This window comes from Wyeomyia smithii, chromosome 3 (genome assembly GCF_029784165.1).
Source record: "Wyeomyia smithii strain HCP4-BCI-WySm-NY-G18 chromosome 3, ASM2978416v1, whole genome shotgun sequence".
In the NCBI taxonomy this organism is placed as follows: Eukaryota; Metazoa; Arthropoda; class Insecta; order Diptera; family Culicidae; genus Wyeomyia; species Wyeomyia smithii.
In genome coordinates, this window is record NC_073696.1 from 94,875,362 (window position 1) to 94,890,837 (window position 15,476).

Sequence of the window (15,476 nt, forward strand, 5' to 3'; positions counted from 1 at the left end):
AGTTAATCGATAACCTATCGAAAACGCCGATAACGATACCGTCTGTTATCGTTATCGACGATGACGCTTACGTCTTCAAACATTATCGTCATTGTCAAAGGCGATAACTGCTGGATGGTATCGAATCGATAACGTTTGTTTATTAGCAACCACTGCAAGACCAATTTTTGCATAATTAAATATATCATTTAGATGCATTTCAAACGCAAATATGACAATGCAACATACCATGCTATTCAATGCCTTGCTATTTTGTGCTACAAAAAGTGCCTTAAAAGCTAGAACAATCGAAACTGGGACATTTATTTTCCTGATGAGAAGCGAAACATAAACAAATAAGGAAAAGTTTCTTTCTGTTGCCTAGTGATGCTTCGTCTCCAACCCTCCGAAGTGAAAAAACGTTTCCTCACCCCGTGCCTGCTTTTTGGTCAAATCGTTACATCACTCGCTACAACAGCAAACAAAATTGACATGAGACGTTAGTTAGCTGATAACGTCTAGTGACTATCGTCATCGCCGATAACGTTAATGTTTGAAGACGCTATCGTCATCGTCAATAACGATACCATACGTTATCGGTAACGGCGATGACGATTGTCGACGATATTCTATCGTATTAACAACCTTGATAATGCTGATGTATAATGAATTTCAAATTTTCTGGAAACAATTCAACAGAAGATATCAGTAATCACAGCGGAAGATGATGATGATTTTTTCAATTTGTAATTAGTTTGTATTTTCTTATGTTGTTTCAATTTAATAAAATTTCGCATTTATCGACACTTTTTTTGCTTGGCCAGCCTTTGTATGAAGTCGTCCCACTGTGCTCTGCTGCTACTCAGTCGACATGATATTCTCCTGTTGCTATCCTTCCTTCCCCTAACGACGGGCGTATGGAGAGACAAATATGACGAGCAAGTCGCTTCTCAGAGCCAATGTCAGCGCTGCAAACCTTCACTGTCATGAAAGAATTTTCAGTTGAAATTGAAATCATTGAATTTCAATTTTCAACGAACGAGCTGAGAATGAACGAGACTTTCAGCTGACGGTCAGTTGACGGTGGTAGAAGCACACGCTGTGATGCTTTAGCGATGTTTATGCGGTTATGTAGGTGTTTGTATAATTCATCGGCTTCATGTAATGAATTGGCTCAAATCAAATAATTTAGATATTAAATCAAACATCTCATTTCTTTCAATGACCGGACTTTCATTGAAAATTGACGCCGCTGGCGCTGAAGGTCGTTTCAACTTGAGACAGTGAAAATGTGGTTTTTGTCACATTCGTTTGCAGTGTCGAAAAGTTGTAGCACTGGCCTGATGTAGCACGGTGTCAAAATTTCGATTATTATCGATTTCTCATGTACCTCTAATTTTTTTTCGCAGAAATGTTGCCAACTGGATAAGAATCAAAGATCGGGAAGTCAAAATATATTTCATCGGAGATTTTTTTGAAAAATTGAATTTATGCATTTAAAAGACGTTCAGCGCAAAAAAAAATTAAGATGTAACAATTTTTGTGGGAATGCAGGAAAACGTACCAGAAAACCAGTTTTTTTTATATTTTTGTAGAGAAAATTTCCTTAATATTCAATCTTGGTCGAATTAGGTAGGTAAAGGAAGTGAGAAGTTTGAAGCACATGACGCAAACCAAATTTCTACACTTCTCGTGGTCTAGCTTCATGGTTTATTCGTGAAATTTTCGAAATGAAGTGACATTGCACTATCCTCAAATGCATTGATTGCTGTGATTTCCTATGCTTAAATCACAGACAAACAGAGGTACCATGAAATTTATATTCATGGATTAAAATATTGTGCAATATGTCCAGTGCGCGTCGCACAAATTAATCCGAACCACATTTTTTTAGAATTTTGTATGGAGTGGCACGTCTGTCTGTCTGTGGTAAAATGACAGACTTAATTGTTAAATTCTAGAAATAAAATGACACTGCACTACTCTCAAATGCCCTGATTGCTGCGTATGTGAATATGACTGACATTAGTGCAGTTAGTGGGATTTTTTTTGTTGATTTGCGCTGAAAATTAAAATTCAAGTTTTTCAAAAAATCGCCGATGAAATATTTTTTAACTTCCCGATTCCTGATTCTTATCCAGTTGGCAACATTTCTGCAAAAAAAATCAGAGGTACAGGATAATTCGATAATAATCGAAATTTTGACACCGTGTGTAGTCTAATAAAGTGTCTATTTTTCCCAGAAATCAATGCACCAAATCGATCGACGATTGCGTCATATTCATCTCATTCTCCATCACTGCCAGGGAGATAATAAACTGGTGGTAGCTTTCTCACACGTAAGGACATTACGCATAATAACTACACAACAAAGCGCACTGCAGTGCTTTTACTGTGTGTCTCTTAAGCATAGCATCTAAGTGAGAAAGTAGATTGCGTTGTTTGTTTCGCATCTCGAAACTGAAAAAAAATCCAGCCGCCCATTACGCGTGTTGCTCTTCGTATATTGTCGAATTTAACACAACAGTGCGTTCCACGGTGTTCTTCGGTGTATTGTGATTCACTACTCCTGTTTTGCTCCGATGTGATATGATCAGCATGTGTGTTCATTATTTTGCGAGCGGCAGATACACAGCACAAAACAGAATAAAGAAGAAAAAAAACAAACAATATCGGTCGCTAGCCTGGGGTCTAATGCGGGCTCGATCGACCAGATTAGTTCAGAGAATTCGTTATCGACCATTTTTTCGACACGGCACATCTGTATGTTATAGGATAAGTACAACGATACCCCATGCCCCGTCAAGCCTCCTACGATAGGATGAACGCTTTTGAAAATTTTTTAAGAAAATAACTTTTTTCGACATTTTTGCCTCTCTCCTAGAAAAGTAAATTGATCGCTGACAGAATCAATGGTATGAAAGTACTCCGAATGGCCAAAAAGTTATTATTTAAAAAGCTTTTAATATTTCAATGACTTTTAAAAATTTAGATAGATATTTCGCATTAAACAGCTTGTAATGATTAACATCCCAAATGCATCCGTTGAGGTTTAAAAAATTAGATAATGATCACTGAATTGTATATCAATACAAAAATTAATGGAATTTTCCCTTGAAAGCTTTATTTGTTGAAATTTTGATAAAAACGTAATGTAACTTCAGCTTCGAAAACTCTACTTCAAAACTATTGGTAAAAAGTTCAGAATTAGGAAATGTAAGAAAAAAATTTACCTAAGAGTTAAGTTTTGAAAAAAAAAGTCCAATTCTTAAAAGAATAATCAAATTTCAATGATGCAAAAAGACTTTAGTAGTAGTTTCGATTTATAAAACTTTTGGTGACTAACATTTTAAATACATGAGATATTGTAATAATTCTAAATAAAATTTGGACATTTTGAGTTTCTTATGAAAAATACGGCAATAATATGTCACAACTAACACGTGTTGGTGCACTTTTTTTTCATAGCACAATAACAAACGTGGCGATCGGTAATACATTTGCACAATAAATGATTAATGAAGCATTCTTACATACCTTTGATGTTTTACGCCATGAATTGAGCTTTTAAATTCCTTCAACAAATAAAACTACATGTAGCTGTAGAATAGTGGCTGTAATTTTCGAGAAAGCGCCCAAAAACGCGGTTCTAAATTAATCGGAATAGAACCTGATAAAAGTGTTGCCATTTTGCAATATTAGTGACCATGAAAACTAATGCCGTTTCAATACATCTGAAAGCGCACAAAAAACATAAATTCACGAACCAATAGGTGAATGAGGCTAGATTTTTTTATGGCATGAATTTTATCGATTCCTTTGACACGTGCTGAGACTGCCAAGCATAACCCTTTTTCTGACGCTCACTTAACCTGGCTCCATCGGCAGCCGAGATTCAGCAATCGATTTGATAGTTTTATTTACCTTGCCGTTCTTTCAGCTTTTAGTTTTCTGGTTAAATGATATCCATGCACTGAATGTAACATTCGGTCACATCGGATGCCATCTCTTGTGTAGCATCCTATCTATGGCAGAGACTATAAACAAATGCGTAAACTCTTCTTTTCCAGTCGGCTAAAGCAAACAAATGCGTAAACTCTTCTTTTCCAGTCGGCTAACGCAAAAAAACCCTCAATAGGATGGCATTTTTCCCAGGCACCGATGGGGCACAAAAATGTTTTCCCTGTATTCGACCTGACTCTCGTCTTACTCAGGATAAAATCTCCACTCCACCGATGGGATTGGAAGGACGGAGAGGAAAACTGCAAAACAGACGCCTTCGATTTCATCCATCGATGAGGCCGGCGTCTAAATCAAGTGACATTCCATGTCATATCCTAGATCTACTAAACGCATCAATCGGGCGGATGCGATATCGGTTCAATTGAATTAGAAGCGGTTGTTTATTCGATTTTATGGACGCTGCTGCTGCTGCAGGAAAACTGTTTAACAGGAGTAGGTCTTTAACTCACTTTGATGTTCGTTGGCCTGTTGATTCTTGGCCTTTTGCAAGTTGAACTCGTGTGTTTATCAACTAGCACTTAGAAAATGCTGAGAATTTACCCTTTAAGCGAATTCCAGGAAATAGCTCACATACAGCTTTGTAGTGAAATGCTATGAGTATTCGATCCACGAAAGATTCAAGTTTAATTTCCTGATGGGTTGATGTTCATAATCAAACAGTTTGTGAAACCTACCACTATCCATAATTACAGGGAGCTAAATGATGTAGGGTAGAGCGGGGCTAGTTGGTTACGGGGTAAGTTGGTCAATAAGAATATCTTCGAATCTACGTATCAAAAAAAATCGTGTTATATGGGTGATATGTAGCGGATAACCAGAGAAACTAAATGACAAAATGAAGTACCGTTTTAATTAGGACGTATAAAAAATACAGGTTGGTGCCAAATTGGCCATCAATTCTACTCGGTTTTCAAGTTGAAACTTTTTGTCTAAACAAAGCTAGCCAAATTGAAATAAACATAGCTCAACGTATTATGAAAGTCATTTTGGTTAGATTTAAGTTGTGTAAAGCAAACTTCCGCTAAAATTTTGTTTATATATATTTCAAGTAATTTTCACATTTATTACATGAGGGGCTAGTTGGTCACATACTAGCGGGGCTGGTTGGTCATATGTACATCATAAATGAATTCGAGTAACCAAGTAAATGCAATGTCAGGAACAGCGCATTTCGTGATGCAAACTTAATCCAAGCAAAAATAGCATAGCAACTATTTAGTAAAAATTATCTCCATTTCATCATCATTTTGATGAATATTTTATTGCACACTATAAATGCTGAGTCATTGATCTATAATAAGTGTAATGTATACTAATGCATCGACAAATGTCTTCTACCTGATGAAAATTTCGGCGAAAGTAAGCTTTCATAAAAAAAAACTAATGTAGCTATAGTTTTGTGCTTGTGATTGCTGATGCGAATCTAGAATTTGGCTCCGGTTCTCAATTTAACCCGTATTGTCTTTGATTTAGTTCCCAACCAAACTTTTAGAGAGATTTCAGCATATATTTCTCGTCAGGTATGAAAGAGGAACATGCTTTTTTTCATGCAATTATGAGTTACTTTTCTCATAATTCGGGATTCCGGAAAGCAAACGTATAAACAAAAACCGGATGCGGTTTGACCTCCGCTGAGACGCTACAGGCTGCCGCAAATGCAGTGAGGAAGGAAAACTGAATTGTCCTTCCGAAATATAAATGGTCAATTTACCCCACACACTGACCAACTTACCCCGGCTGAGGGGCTAGTTGGCCAATTAGACATCCACTCAAAAAACATAGAATATCCGCAAAATCATTAACTATTCTGAACAGTTTATATTTTTTCTAGATGCTATAGACTTAACACAATATTTCCATGGAATGAGTTTTTGCCATAATGTTTCCTACAAAAAGTTACAGAACATTTTGACCAAATTTGACCAACTAGCCCCGCTCTACCCTACTAACGTTGTCACTGTAAACCGAACTAACCCTACAGAATAATAATTAAAAACAGAAAAGGCGAATCAACTTACGGTCATTGTACGAACAATCATGCCATCACGAGTCACCAGCCTGCGGCAATGTGGCTAGCAATTTCCAGTAGAAGAGGCGAGTTCACAGGTTCAGACGCGTTCCGGGTAACCATAGCAACGGCATTACTGTTTCGCCATAATGGGCAGAGCAACTTTGTCCACTCTGTTCAATGCTTTTACGAACTCGTCCAAAACATGCAACTCACAACCAATTCATTAAACAGGAGAGTAGCACGCAAATGTCCGGTGTGACAGTTTGGGACGATGAAAATGAAGCTGCGGTTTGTAAACAGACAACGACCAGCGTTTACGGTGTGTAATTGTGCTACGGATGGAAAGACTTCTACATACATGTGTAAACTATTTAAATATATTTGAGGCACACAAACTCGGATTGTGTATGTTTTTGTAGTCTGAACCTCTGAATCAGTAGATTAAGCACAAAATAGAGTATGGTATGCGCTTTTGATCAGAATCTAAATTTGTGGATTTTGCCAAATCCCCGAAAATGCTTAATATTTGTTCAGAATATTTTGGTTTTATGAGGCGTTTTTCTTTCCATACACACGCGTAGGAATTCAATAGTGTACGCATCGTCCCAAAATTAAATCTTTTTTATAAATACACACATGCTCGTGGCTTATGTAGTTTCTTACTGATAACATTTAGTATTTTCAACATTCATTTAACTAAACCTTTATCATTACAAATTTAGTAAACATTTAGTGGAGAAGTTAACTAACATAATTTATTTCGTTGATTTATTCAGCTTTTCAATTTTCGAGGTAGTTTCATAAAAGCATACAGTTTACGAGAATTGATGGAATAAGCTTAAAAAATCCAAAAAAATAATAACATTATTTCCTATCTTCGAAAATTGTGTTTACTCTGTCAAATCGTAGATAACGTTTCAGAGATAAAACAATTCTATAAAAGTTTTCAAATAGATTTTCTAATCTGAAATGAATTCTAAATATCGCGCGCACACATTTATACGGGCCACTATGTAAACACGAACTGCCACTGTGAGATCATCTCGAATTATTTCTCCATTACAAAATATAACAAATAAAATTTACTAGACCGCATTGCAATTTAACTGTTCAAAACAAACGATAACAAATAGATGGCGCTACGAAGAACGTACGCAACCGTACGTGTCAGCATGCAAATACCAAATACCAACATTCGCACACTAAAAGTGCTTATATATTTTTTTCCAAAAATTTTGATCCGATGTGATGCCAATTGGCAGGTAGTGTAGATGTGTGTGTTTTACTAAACCAAGAAACTTTGAATTTTTATTTTTTTTTAATTAGACATCTAGGCTAATATTTGAAAACGGTTCAATTTTTTAAGCTTTTTTTATAAATCAAAATACCAATAACCGGGTAATACCGGACCACTGTTTTCAGGAAGTTGTTAAAAAGGATTTCAGTTATAAATGTTTAAAGGCCTATGTTGATTAAGTTACAACATTTGGGAAATCAAATTGAAGACTCCTCGTTAACTGGAAATTAAAATATGGGTCCCTCGTTTTTTGCCAAAGTTTGGTTCATCAAAAGTACTCTAAATCAAGAATTTCATATTTTTCCATATTGAATTTGGCCGCCATATTAGATTTTTTCAGAAAAACGATTTTTGAGCAAGTGAGAGATCGTCCTGTCTTCTTTTCTTGAAAATTCTTGCACCATTCGAAAGCTTATGCTTTTTACATAAAAGATATTAAATCAGAGTTGTGTCAAAACAGGATTTATTTAGAAACTATACCTATAAAATTTGAGCTCTTTCAATCTGTCTGTCTGTTTAAAAGGACTGAACCTATCGGCCTAAAATTTTGTATGTAGAGAATTCTGAAGCCGGGGAAGTATCTTATGATAGTTTGAGACCCCTTCCTACTCAAAAAAGAAGAGCTACCATACCAAAGAAACACAAATTTTTGCATAATTAAAGATATAATCGAGTAAATGGAACCAAATTTGGCAGGTAAATGTTTCAAGAAGTAAGAAATATTTCAATCGTAGATTAACCTTACTCTGGAAAGGAGTGCTCCTTTAAAAACGAAACACAAATATCTGTGCATCTCGAGATTTAATCATTAAAATGAAACCAAATTTGGCATTTGCTGGTTTTCGGAAGAAAGAAATATTTCTGTGGTAGATAGACACCCTTCCCTTCTATATAAGGAAAGGTTCCCATACCAATGAAACACAAATTTACGCATAACAAGAGGAATAATCAAATATGGCATGTGAGTGCTTTAGGAAGCAAAGAATATTCTTAAGGAAGATCGACACCCCTCTCTGCTCTCAAAAGAAGGGCTCCCATACAAACGAAACACAAATATTTGTGCAACTCGAGATTTAATCAACGAAATAAAACCAAATTTAATGTGTTACGGTCTACGGCAGCAAGAAATATTTGCGTGGCAGATAAACACAAGTGAACTTAATTCTGATAAGTGTAGGTATTTAACGGCAAGAACTGTCTTTATGGTGATTTGACATTCCACAAGGCTTCCATACAAGTTAGCACTAATTTCTACATAACTCAGTAACTACCGAATGAAATCAAATTTGGAAAGTGAGGATTTTAGAGTACATAAAACGTTTCTACAATAGTTTGACACACCTCCCGACTGAAGACAAGAGGACCCCACAAATTAAACACAGACAGTCTGTCTGTCTGTCTGTCTGTCTGTCTGTCTGTCTGTCTGTCTGTCTGTCTGTCTGTCTGTCTGTCTGTCTGTCTGTCTGTCTGTCTGTCTGTCTGTCTGTCTGTCTGTCTGTCTGTCTGTCTGTCTGTCTGTCTGTCTGTCTGTCTGTCTGTCTGTCTGTCTGTCTGTCTGTCTGTCTGTCTGTCTGTCTGTCTGTCTGTCTGTCTGTCTGTCTGTCTGTCTGTCTGTCTGTCTGTCTGTCTGTCTGTCTGTCTGTCTGTCTGTCTGTCTGTCTGTCTGTCTGTCTGTCTGTCTGTCTGTCTGTCTGTCTGTCTGTCTGTCTGTCTGTCTGTCTGTCTGTCTGTCTGTCTGTCTGTCTGTCTGTCTGTCTGTCTGTCTGTCTGTCTGTCTGTCTGTCTGTCTGTCTGTCTGTCTGTCTGTCTGTCTGTCTGTCTGTCTGTCTGTCTGTCTGTCTGTCTGTCTGTCTGTCTGTCTGTCTGTCTGTCTGTCTGTCTGTCTGTCTGTCTGTCTGTCTGTCTGTCTGTCTGTCTGTCTGTCTGTCTGTCTGTCTGTCTGTCTGTCTGTCTGTCTGTCTGTCTGTCTGTCTGTCTGTCTGTCTGTCTGTCTGTCTGTCTGTCTGTCTGTCTGTCTGTCTGTCTGTCTGTCTGTCTGTCTGTCTGTCTGTCTGTCTGTCTGTCTGTCTGTCTGTCTGTCTGTCTGTCTGTCTGTCTGTCTGTCTGTCTGTCTGTCTGTCTGTCTGTCTGTCTGTCTGTCTGTCTGTCTGTCTGTCTGTCTGTCTGTCTGTCTGTCTGTCTGTCTGTCTGTCTGTCTGTCTGTCTGTCTGTCTGTCTGTCTGTCTGTCTGTCTGTCTGTCTGTCTGTCTGTCTGTCTGTCTGTCTGTCTGTCTGTCTGTCTGTCTGTCTGTCTGTCTGTCTGTCTGTCTGTCTGTCTGTCTGTCTGTCTGTCTGTCTGTCTGTCTGTCTGTCTGTCTGTCTGTCTGTCTGTCTGTCTGTCTGTCTGTCTGTCTGTCTGTCTGTCTGTCTGTCTGTCTGTCTGTCTGTCTGTCTGTCTGTCTGTCTGTCTGTCTGTCTGTCTGTCTGTCTGTCTGTCTGTCTGTCTGTCTGTCTGTCTGTCTGTCTGTCTGTCTGTCTGTCTGTCTGTCTGTCTGTCTGTCTGTCTGTCTGTCTGTCTGTCTGTCTGTCTGTCTGTCTGTCTGTCTGTCTGTCTGTCTGTCTGTCTGTCTGTCTGTCTGTCTGTCTGTCTGTCTGTCTGTCTGTCTGTCTGTCTGTCTGTCTGTCTGTCTGTCTGTCTGTCTGTCTGTCTGTCTGTCTGTCTGTCTGTCTGTCTGTCTGTCTGTCTGTCTGTCTGTCTGTCTGTCTGTCTGTCTGTCTGTCTGTCTGTCTGTCTGTCTGTCTGTCTGTCTGTCTGTCTGTCTGTCTGTCTGTCTGTCTGTCTGTCTGTCTGTCTGTCTGTCTGTCTGTCTGTCTGTCTGTCTGTCTGTCTGTCTGTCTGTCTGTCTGTCTGTCTGTCTGTCTGTCTGTCTGTCTGTCTGTCTGTCTGTCTGTCTGTCTGTCTGTCTGTCTGTCTGTCTGTCTGTCTGTCTGTCTGTCTGTCTGTCTGTCTGTCTGTCTGTCTGTCTGTCTGTCTGTCTGTCTGTCTGTCTGTCTGTCTGTCTGTCTGTCTGTCTGTCTGTCTGTCTGTCTGTCTGTCTGTCTGTCTGTCTGTCTGTCTGTCTGTCTGTCTGTCTGTCTGTCTGTCTGTCTGTCTGTCTGTCTGTCTGTCTGTCTGTCTGTCTGTCTGTCTGTCTGTCTGTCTGTCTGTCTGTCTGTCTGTCTGTCTGTCTGTCTGTCTGTCTGTCTGTCTGTCTGTCTGTCTGTCTGTCTGTCTGTCTGTACACGGGCGCGGGACATGCCGAAAGATCATACTGAGGACCCTCGCAATAAAAGCTCTTTTTAGATTTCCATTGCAGGCAGACTCAGTATGGTTGCTTTCTCATTTACTGCAACGTGACTTGTTGAAGCAGTAGCAGGCTGTGTGCATGATCCGCGGCACAAACAGGCGTACAGCCAGACAAACCCTGCCCAGAAGAATGTTGTTCGGCAGTGCAGATCTGGCCAATATTACACGGAAGGAATCCTGAGAAAAAAAAATTTCGTTTCCTTATCGATAGTTACTGAATGCAATTGCTTGCAATCCAATATCTCTACATTTTGTATCAAGGGGTTATTAAAACTGCCAACCACATAACACAAAATGTCCTAGACGATGAGATTTTCTTCCGTAACCAAATCTCGCAGTTTTTTCGGTATCATCTTCGTAATTTCGGATACGGCCGAAAACTGGTATTCCAGGTCTTAGCAAATTTGAATAATTTTCAAGTGCTTATTTTTGGGCCGAAACAAAGCAATGAATGGACCTTCCGCGGCATCTGGGTAAGCTTTAATTCGTATGTCCGGAACCTTCGGACTTCAACTATGAACAGGGGAAGCTAGCGAGAAACTGAGGTGTAAAATATGTCATCATCAATACGATTCAACAAAATGCTTAACATTCAACAAAAATACTTATAGCACGAAAAGACATCTTTAGTTCATCGGAATATCTGTGTACATCTTCAACCAAATACAAAATGGTCGATTAAATCAAATATATAGCTGTCTTTGTCAAATGATTTTTTACTGACCATATTTGAAAATCTTTCATTATTTTAAATTAATTTTTTATGCATTCTGCCAAATTAAAAAGTATAAATATTTTGAAATTATATATTCCTACGGCACAATGCGCCTAATCAAAAACATTGAATCTCCACAAGCGAAGGAACCGGAAGTTAATGCAATAAAAGAGGCATAAACTGTATTTCTTTATTTCTTGACTGCATGTTTTGGGTCTCTTGCGGGATCGATTCGTGTTGGCATTTTCCTGCTTTGTACATTCACTCTGAAGCATCCCAATCTTGTTTGTTGTTTGGTCCCAGCTTTTCATGTGATTGCAGATCAGTATAATTACTCCAGCTGTATTAAAGTACGAAACGTTTCGTTTACTGGAGGACGCCATTAGCTCCGAATAAATATATTCTGCGGTTTTATTATCAAACACATACAATATTTCATATCCTTTTAATTGATTTTTGATTCCTAATTAATTAGTTTCTCGAAGCTTCAATGTATGAGTTCGTGTATCCTACATTATATTTACCATCACCGTTACTAAGTATTCTAAAAATAAACGGTAATACAATACCCGCTTTGGAGAATTCGAATGGAACTCATCAGAATTCATTGCTACTTTTGCACGTTTCTGAATTGGGAAACCGATAACGCAAGCCAATTCGTAATCAATAAGAGATCAATTGTTTCGCTGCGAGACTACAATCGTATCGATTACGATTTAACTCGCCGCCTTAATAATAATAACACCATCAAAACTAGCATAAAATTCAGTTTTTGTCACTACAAATGCGTCGAGACGAAGCTGCGATAGCTATCATTACTACCACAGGAGCAACACAAACTGAAGCGCATGGTTACCACCATAGGAACCGTTCTCGATACGTCTGCTCCAGTGGCACTCCCTATTTCTAATTCGGGGAAAAATCAAACGTCTTACGGTGCAGGCACAATTACTGCTAGCGAACACTCGTAAAAACAATGTTTATTGGGTGCTCATCTTATCGACAAGGTCGAAAAGATGACATCTAATTTCATAAAAAAAATGTCAGTCAATGTCAATCAACTCGATATTAAAATGTACTGAAAACTTTTTTCACAGCCAACAAAATGCAGAATGAAATCGAGGGTTAATTTTAAATAACATTTAACGGTGTAGTGGAAGTGGAGATTTAGTTTATCTCAAATGTAACGAAAGTTTCAAACAATCTATTAAATGTTCTGCGCATGACAATGAAAATGAGAATGAAAATGAGAATAAGAATGAGAATGAGAATGAGAATGAGAATGAGAATGAGAATGAGAATGAGAATGAGAATGAGAATGAGAATGAGAATGAGAATGAGAATGAGAATGAGAATGAGAATGAGAATGAGAATGAGAATGAGAATGAGAATGAGAATGAGAATGAGAATGAGAATGAGAATGAGAATGAGAATGAGAATGAGAATGAGAATGAGAATGAGAATGAGAATGAGAATGAGAATGAGAATGAGAATGAGAATGAGAATGAGAATGAGAATGAGAATGAGAATGAGTATGAGAATGAGAATGAGAATGAGAATGAGAATGAGAATGAGAATGAGAATGAGAATGAGAATGAGAATGAGAATGAGAATGAGAATTAGAGTGAGAATGAGAATGAGAATGAGAATGAGAATGAGAATGAGAATGAGAATGATAATGAGAATGAGAATGAGAATGAGAATGAGAATGAGAATGAGAATGAGAATGAGAATGAGAATGAGAATGAGAATGAGAATGAGAATGAGAATGAATATTAAAATGAGAATGAGAATGAGAATGAGAATGAGATTGAGAATGAGAATGAGAATGAGAATGAGAATGAGAATGAGAATGAGAATGAGAATGAGAATGAGAATGAGAACGAGAATGAGAATGAGAATGAGAATGAGAATGAGAATGAGAATGAGAATGAGAATGAGGATGAGAATGAAAATGAGAATGAGAATGAGAATGAGAATGAGAATGAGAATGAGAATGAGAATGAGAATGAGAATGAGAATGAATATTAAAATGAGAATGAGAATGAGATTGAGAATGAGAATGAGAATGAGAATGAGAATGAGAATGAGAATGAGAATGAGAATGAGAATGAGAATGAGAATGAGAATGAGAATGAGAATGAGAATGAGAATGAGAATGAGAATGAGAATGAGAATGAGAATGAGAATGAGAATGAGAATGAGAATGAGAATGAGAATGAGAATGAGAATGAGGATGAGAATGAGAATGAGAATGACAACGAAAGCAAAAACGAATCCTAAACTGTTTGCTGCTGATTCAAGCTGAACAATATGATCAAAATATTGTTCCTAGCTAATTTTCATGTCAAACTATCGAACAATATTTGAGTTTCGATGTCCAAACCAGGAAACCTCCAAAACAAAAAGGCATTAAACACCCATTTTTTCACAAAATTCATGCCGAATAGTTTCGAAATTTACCAAACGCTGGATGGCCGGATGTTGCATCAATTTGTAATATTCATTATCAAATCAAGCTTGTCCACAATAGCAAAATTTTAGCCTGAAACTAAATTTTAGTGTTAATCTTGACTGGTTCTTAAACTTTGAATTTCCTTAGTCTCTGATGATTTCTCAAAACTACCGTTGGTTACATTGTGTGTTCAGAAATTGTAATTTGTTACATGATTGCCGATGAAAATTTGGAGCAATATCTCATAATCACGTCCATTTACCCCGCTCCCCTCATCGTTCCAGTGTTGCTTATTACCAGGAAAACTTACTTTGTTACTGGAAAAAATCTACGCTAAATTTGAAGTAGATAAATTCAATTAAATATTTGAAAGTGGTACATAATTCAGTAGAATATTAGCGGAAAAGCAGGTTTAAGGCGAATTTTGCATGACATTAACCATTTTACCCTCGTCATAGGGCAAACTGCTAACATTTCTACCACGAGCAGTACATCTTCCGAGAACGCTCCTGCTGTAATCTAGTCTAGCCCCCGTCAAATCTATCATATTTCCATAAATTTCCATTCAAGTTCTTCCCCCTTCTTGTAACGGTAGAAAATGTTTCGGTGCGTTCCGAAACTCTTAAGACTCGCTTCGAATGTTTTCGCTACCGTAACATGGTGGGCTGCTGCATCAGATTTATTTGTAAAAAATATCAGGACAAAAAACTTTGCCAATCACAAACAACAAATTGTCAATCAAGTTTCTTTACTTCTCTGATTCTGCTTAATTATATAAACTGTATTGCCATCTACTCTAATTTTGGTCATCATGGAGACTGAAATATCTTTTAGTAAAATTTATTTTCTCCGCGAATTACCGTGAAAAAACTCTTTATTTTCAACATTCAAATCGCCTAGTTGAAACACCATAAGTTTTCTCCAAATTTCGGCTAGTCTCGACCCATCGTTTGTGTACGGTAAACTCCCCCCAAAATTCTCGGTGGACGTGCCGAGGTGATCTTCGAGAAAAGTTTTCATTCCGGTGGAATACATGCGAGGCTGCGAACAAATATTTCATCCTTTCCTAACGAACCCATCGTGTAACCGAACTGAGGCGTGTTCGGGAGTTAACAATTATCTGTGAGACACGTTCCGGATTCCTTCTGATTTGGACAAATTTTCCCTTGTATCCGCAGGCATCATCAGCAACAGCATCAACAGCGAAGGAGTTGCGGACAGTGGCGGTGGCGGCGGCGGCCTCAGCGGTGGCGACAATTCCGTTCAGGGTCGACATACCGTCATCAAAAAGTTTTCCCCACATCCGTACTTTGATTTCGACATTCCGCGGAACATTACAACCCGCGTAGGTCAGACGGCGTTCATAAATTGCCGCGTCGAACAAATTGGGGATAAATGGGTAAGTGGCAAGTTTTACTTTATCTGCACTTTTCAATTTACTTTGGGACGGATTGGGGTTTAGTTTGTTTAGGTCGGCTCGAGTTGAGCAGCGATGAGCAGCAGCAGCATATTAGCCCGCAAGCGTGTCCCTTTTCTATTATCATCACTCATGTATGAGCCCCCAAGTCCCTAACGTGTTTCCGAATCTAATGGCGCAGTGTGACAGGCGGCGAGGTGTTACAGCGTACAAATTTCAATATAGGTTTTCCATTACCAATTTTACGCCTGACC

The 15,476-nt window shown here is 38.1% G+C and overlaps 1 protein-coding gene across 2 annotated transcripts in view; it reads left to right on the forward strand.

The window, feature by feature from the left end:
• Positions 1 to 15,476, forward strand: part of LOC129727694 (zwei Ig domain protein zig-8-like) — a 116,690-nt gene that overhangs the window by 57,210 nt on the left and 44,004 nt on the right. For both annotated transcript variants that reach the window (XM_055685748.1, XM_055685749.1), the window contains exon 4: positions 14,984 to 15,204. In XM_055685748.1, the coding sequence (XP_055541723.1) occupies positions 14,984 to 15,204 (221 nt within the window). The remainder of the gene's footprint in view (positions 1 to 14,983; positions 15,205 to 15,476) is intronic.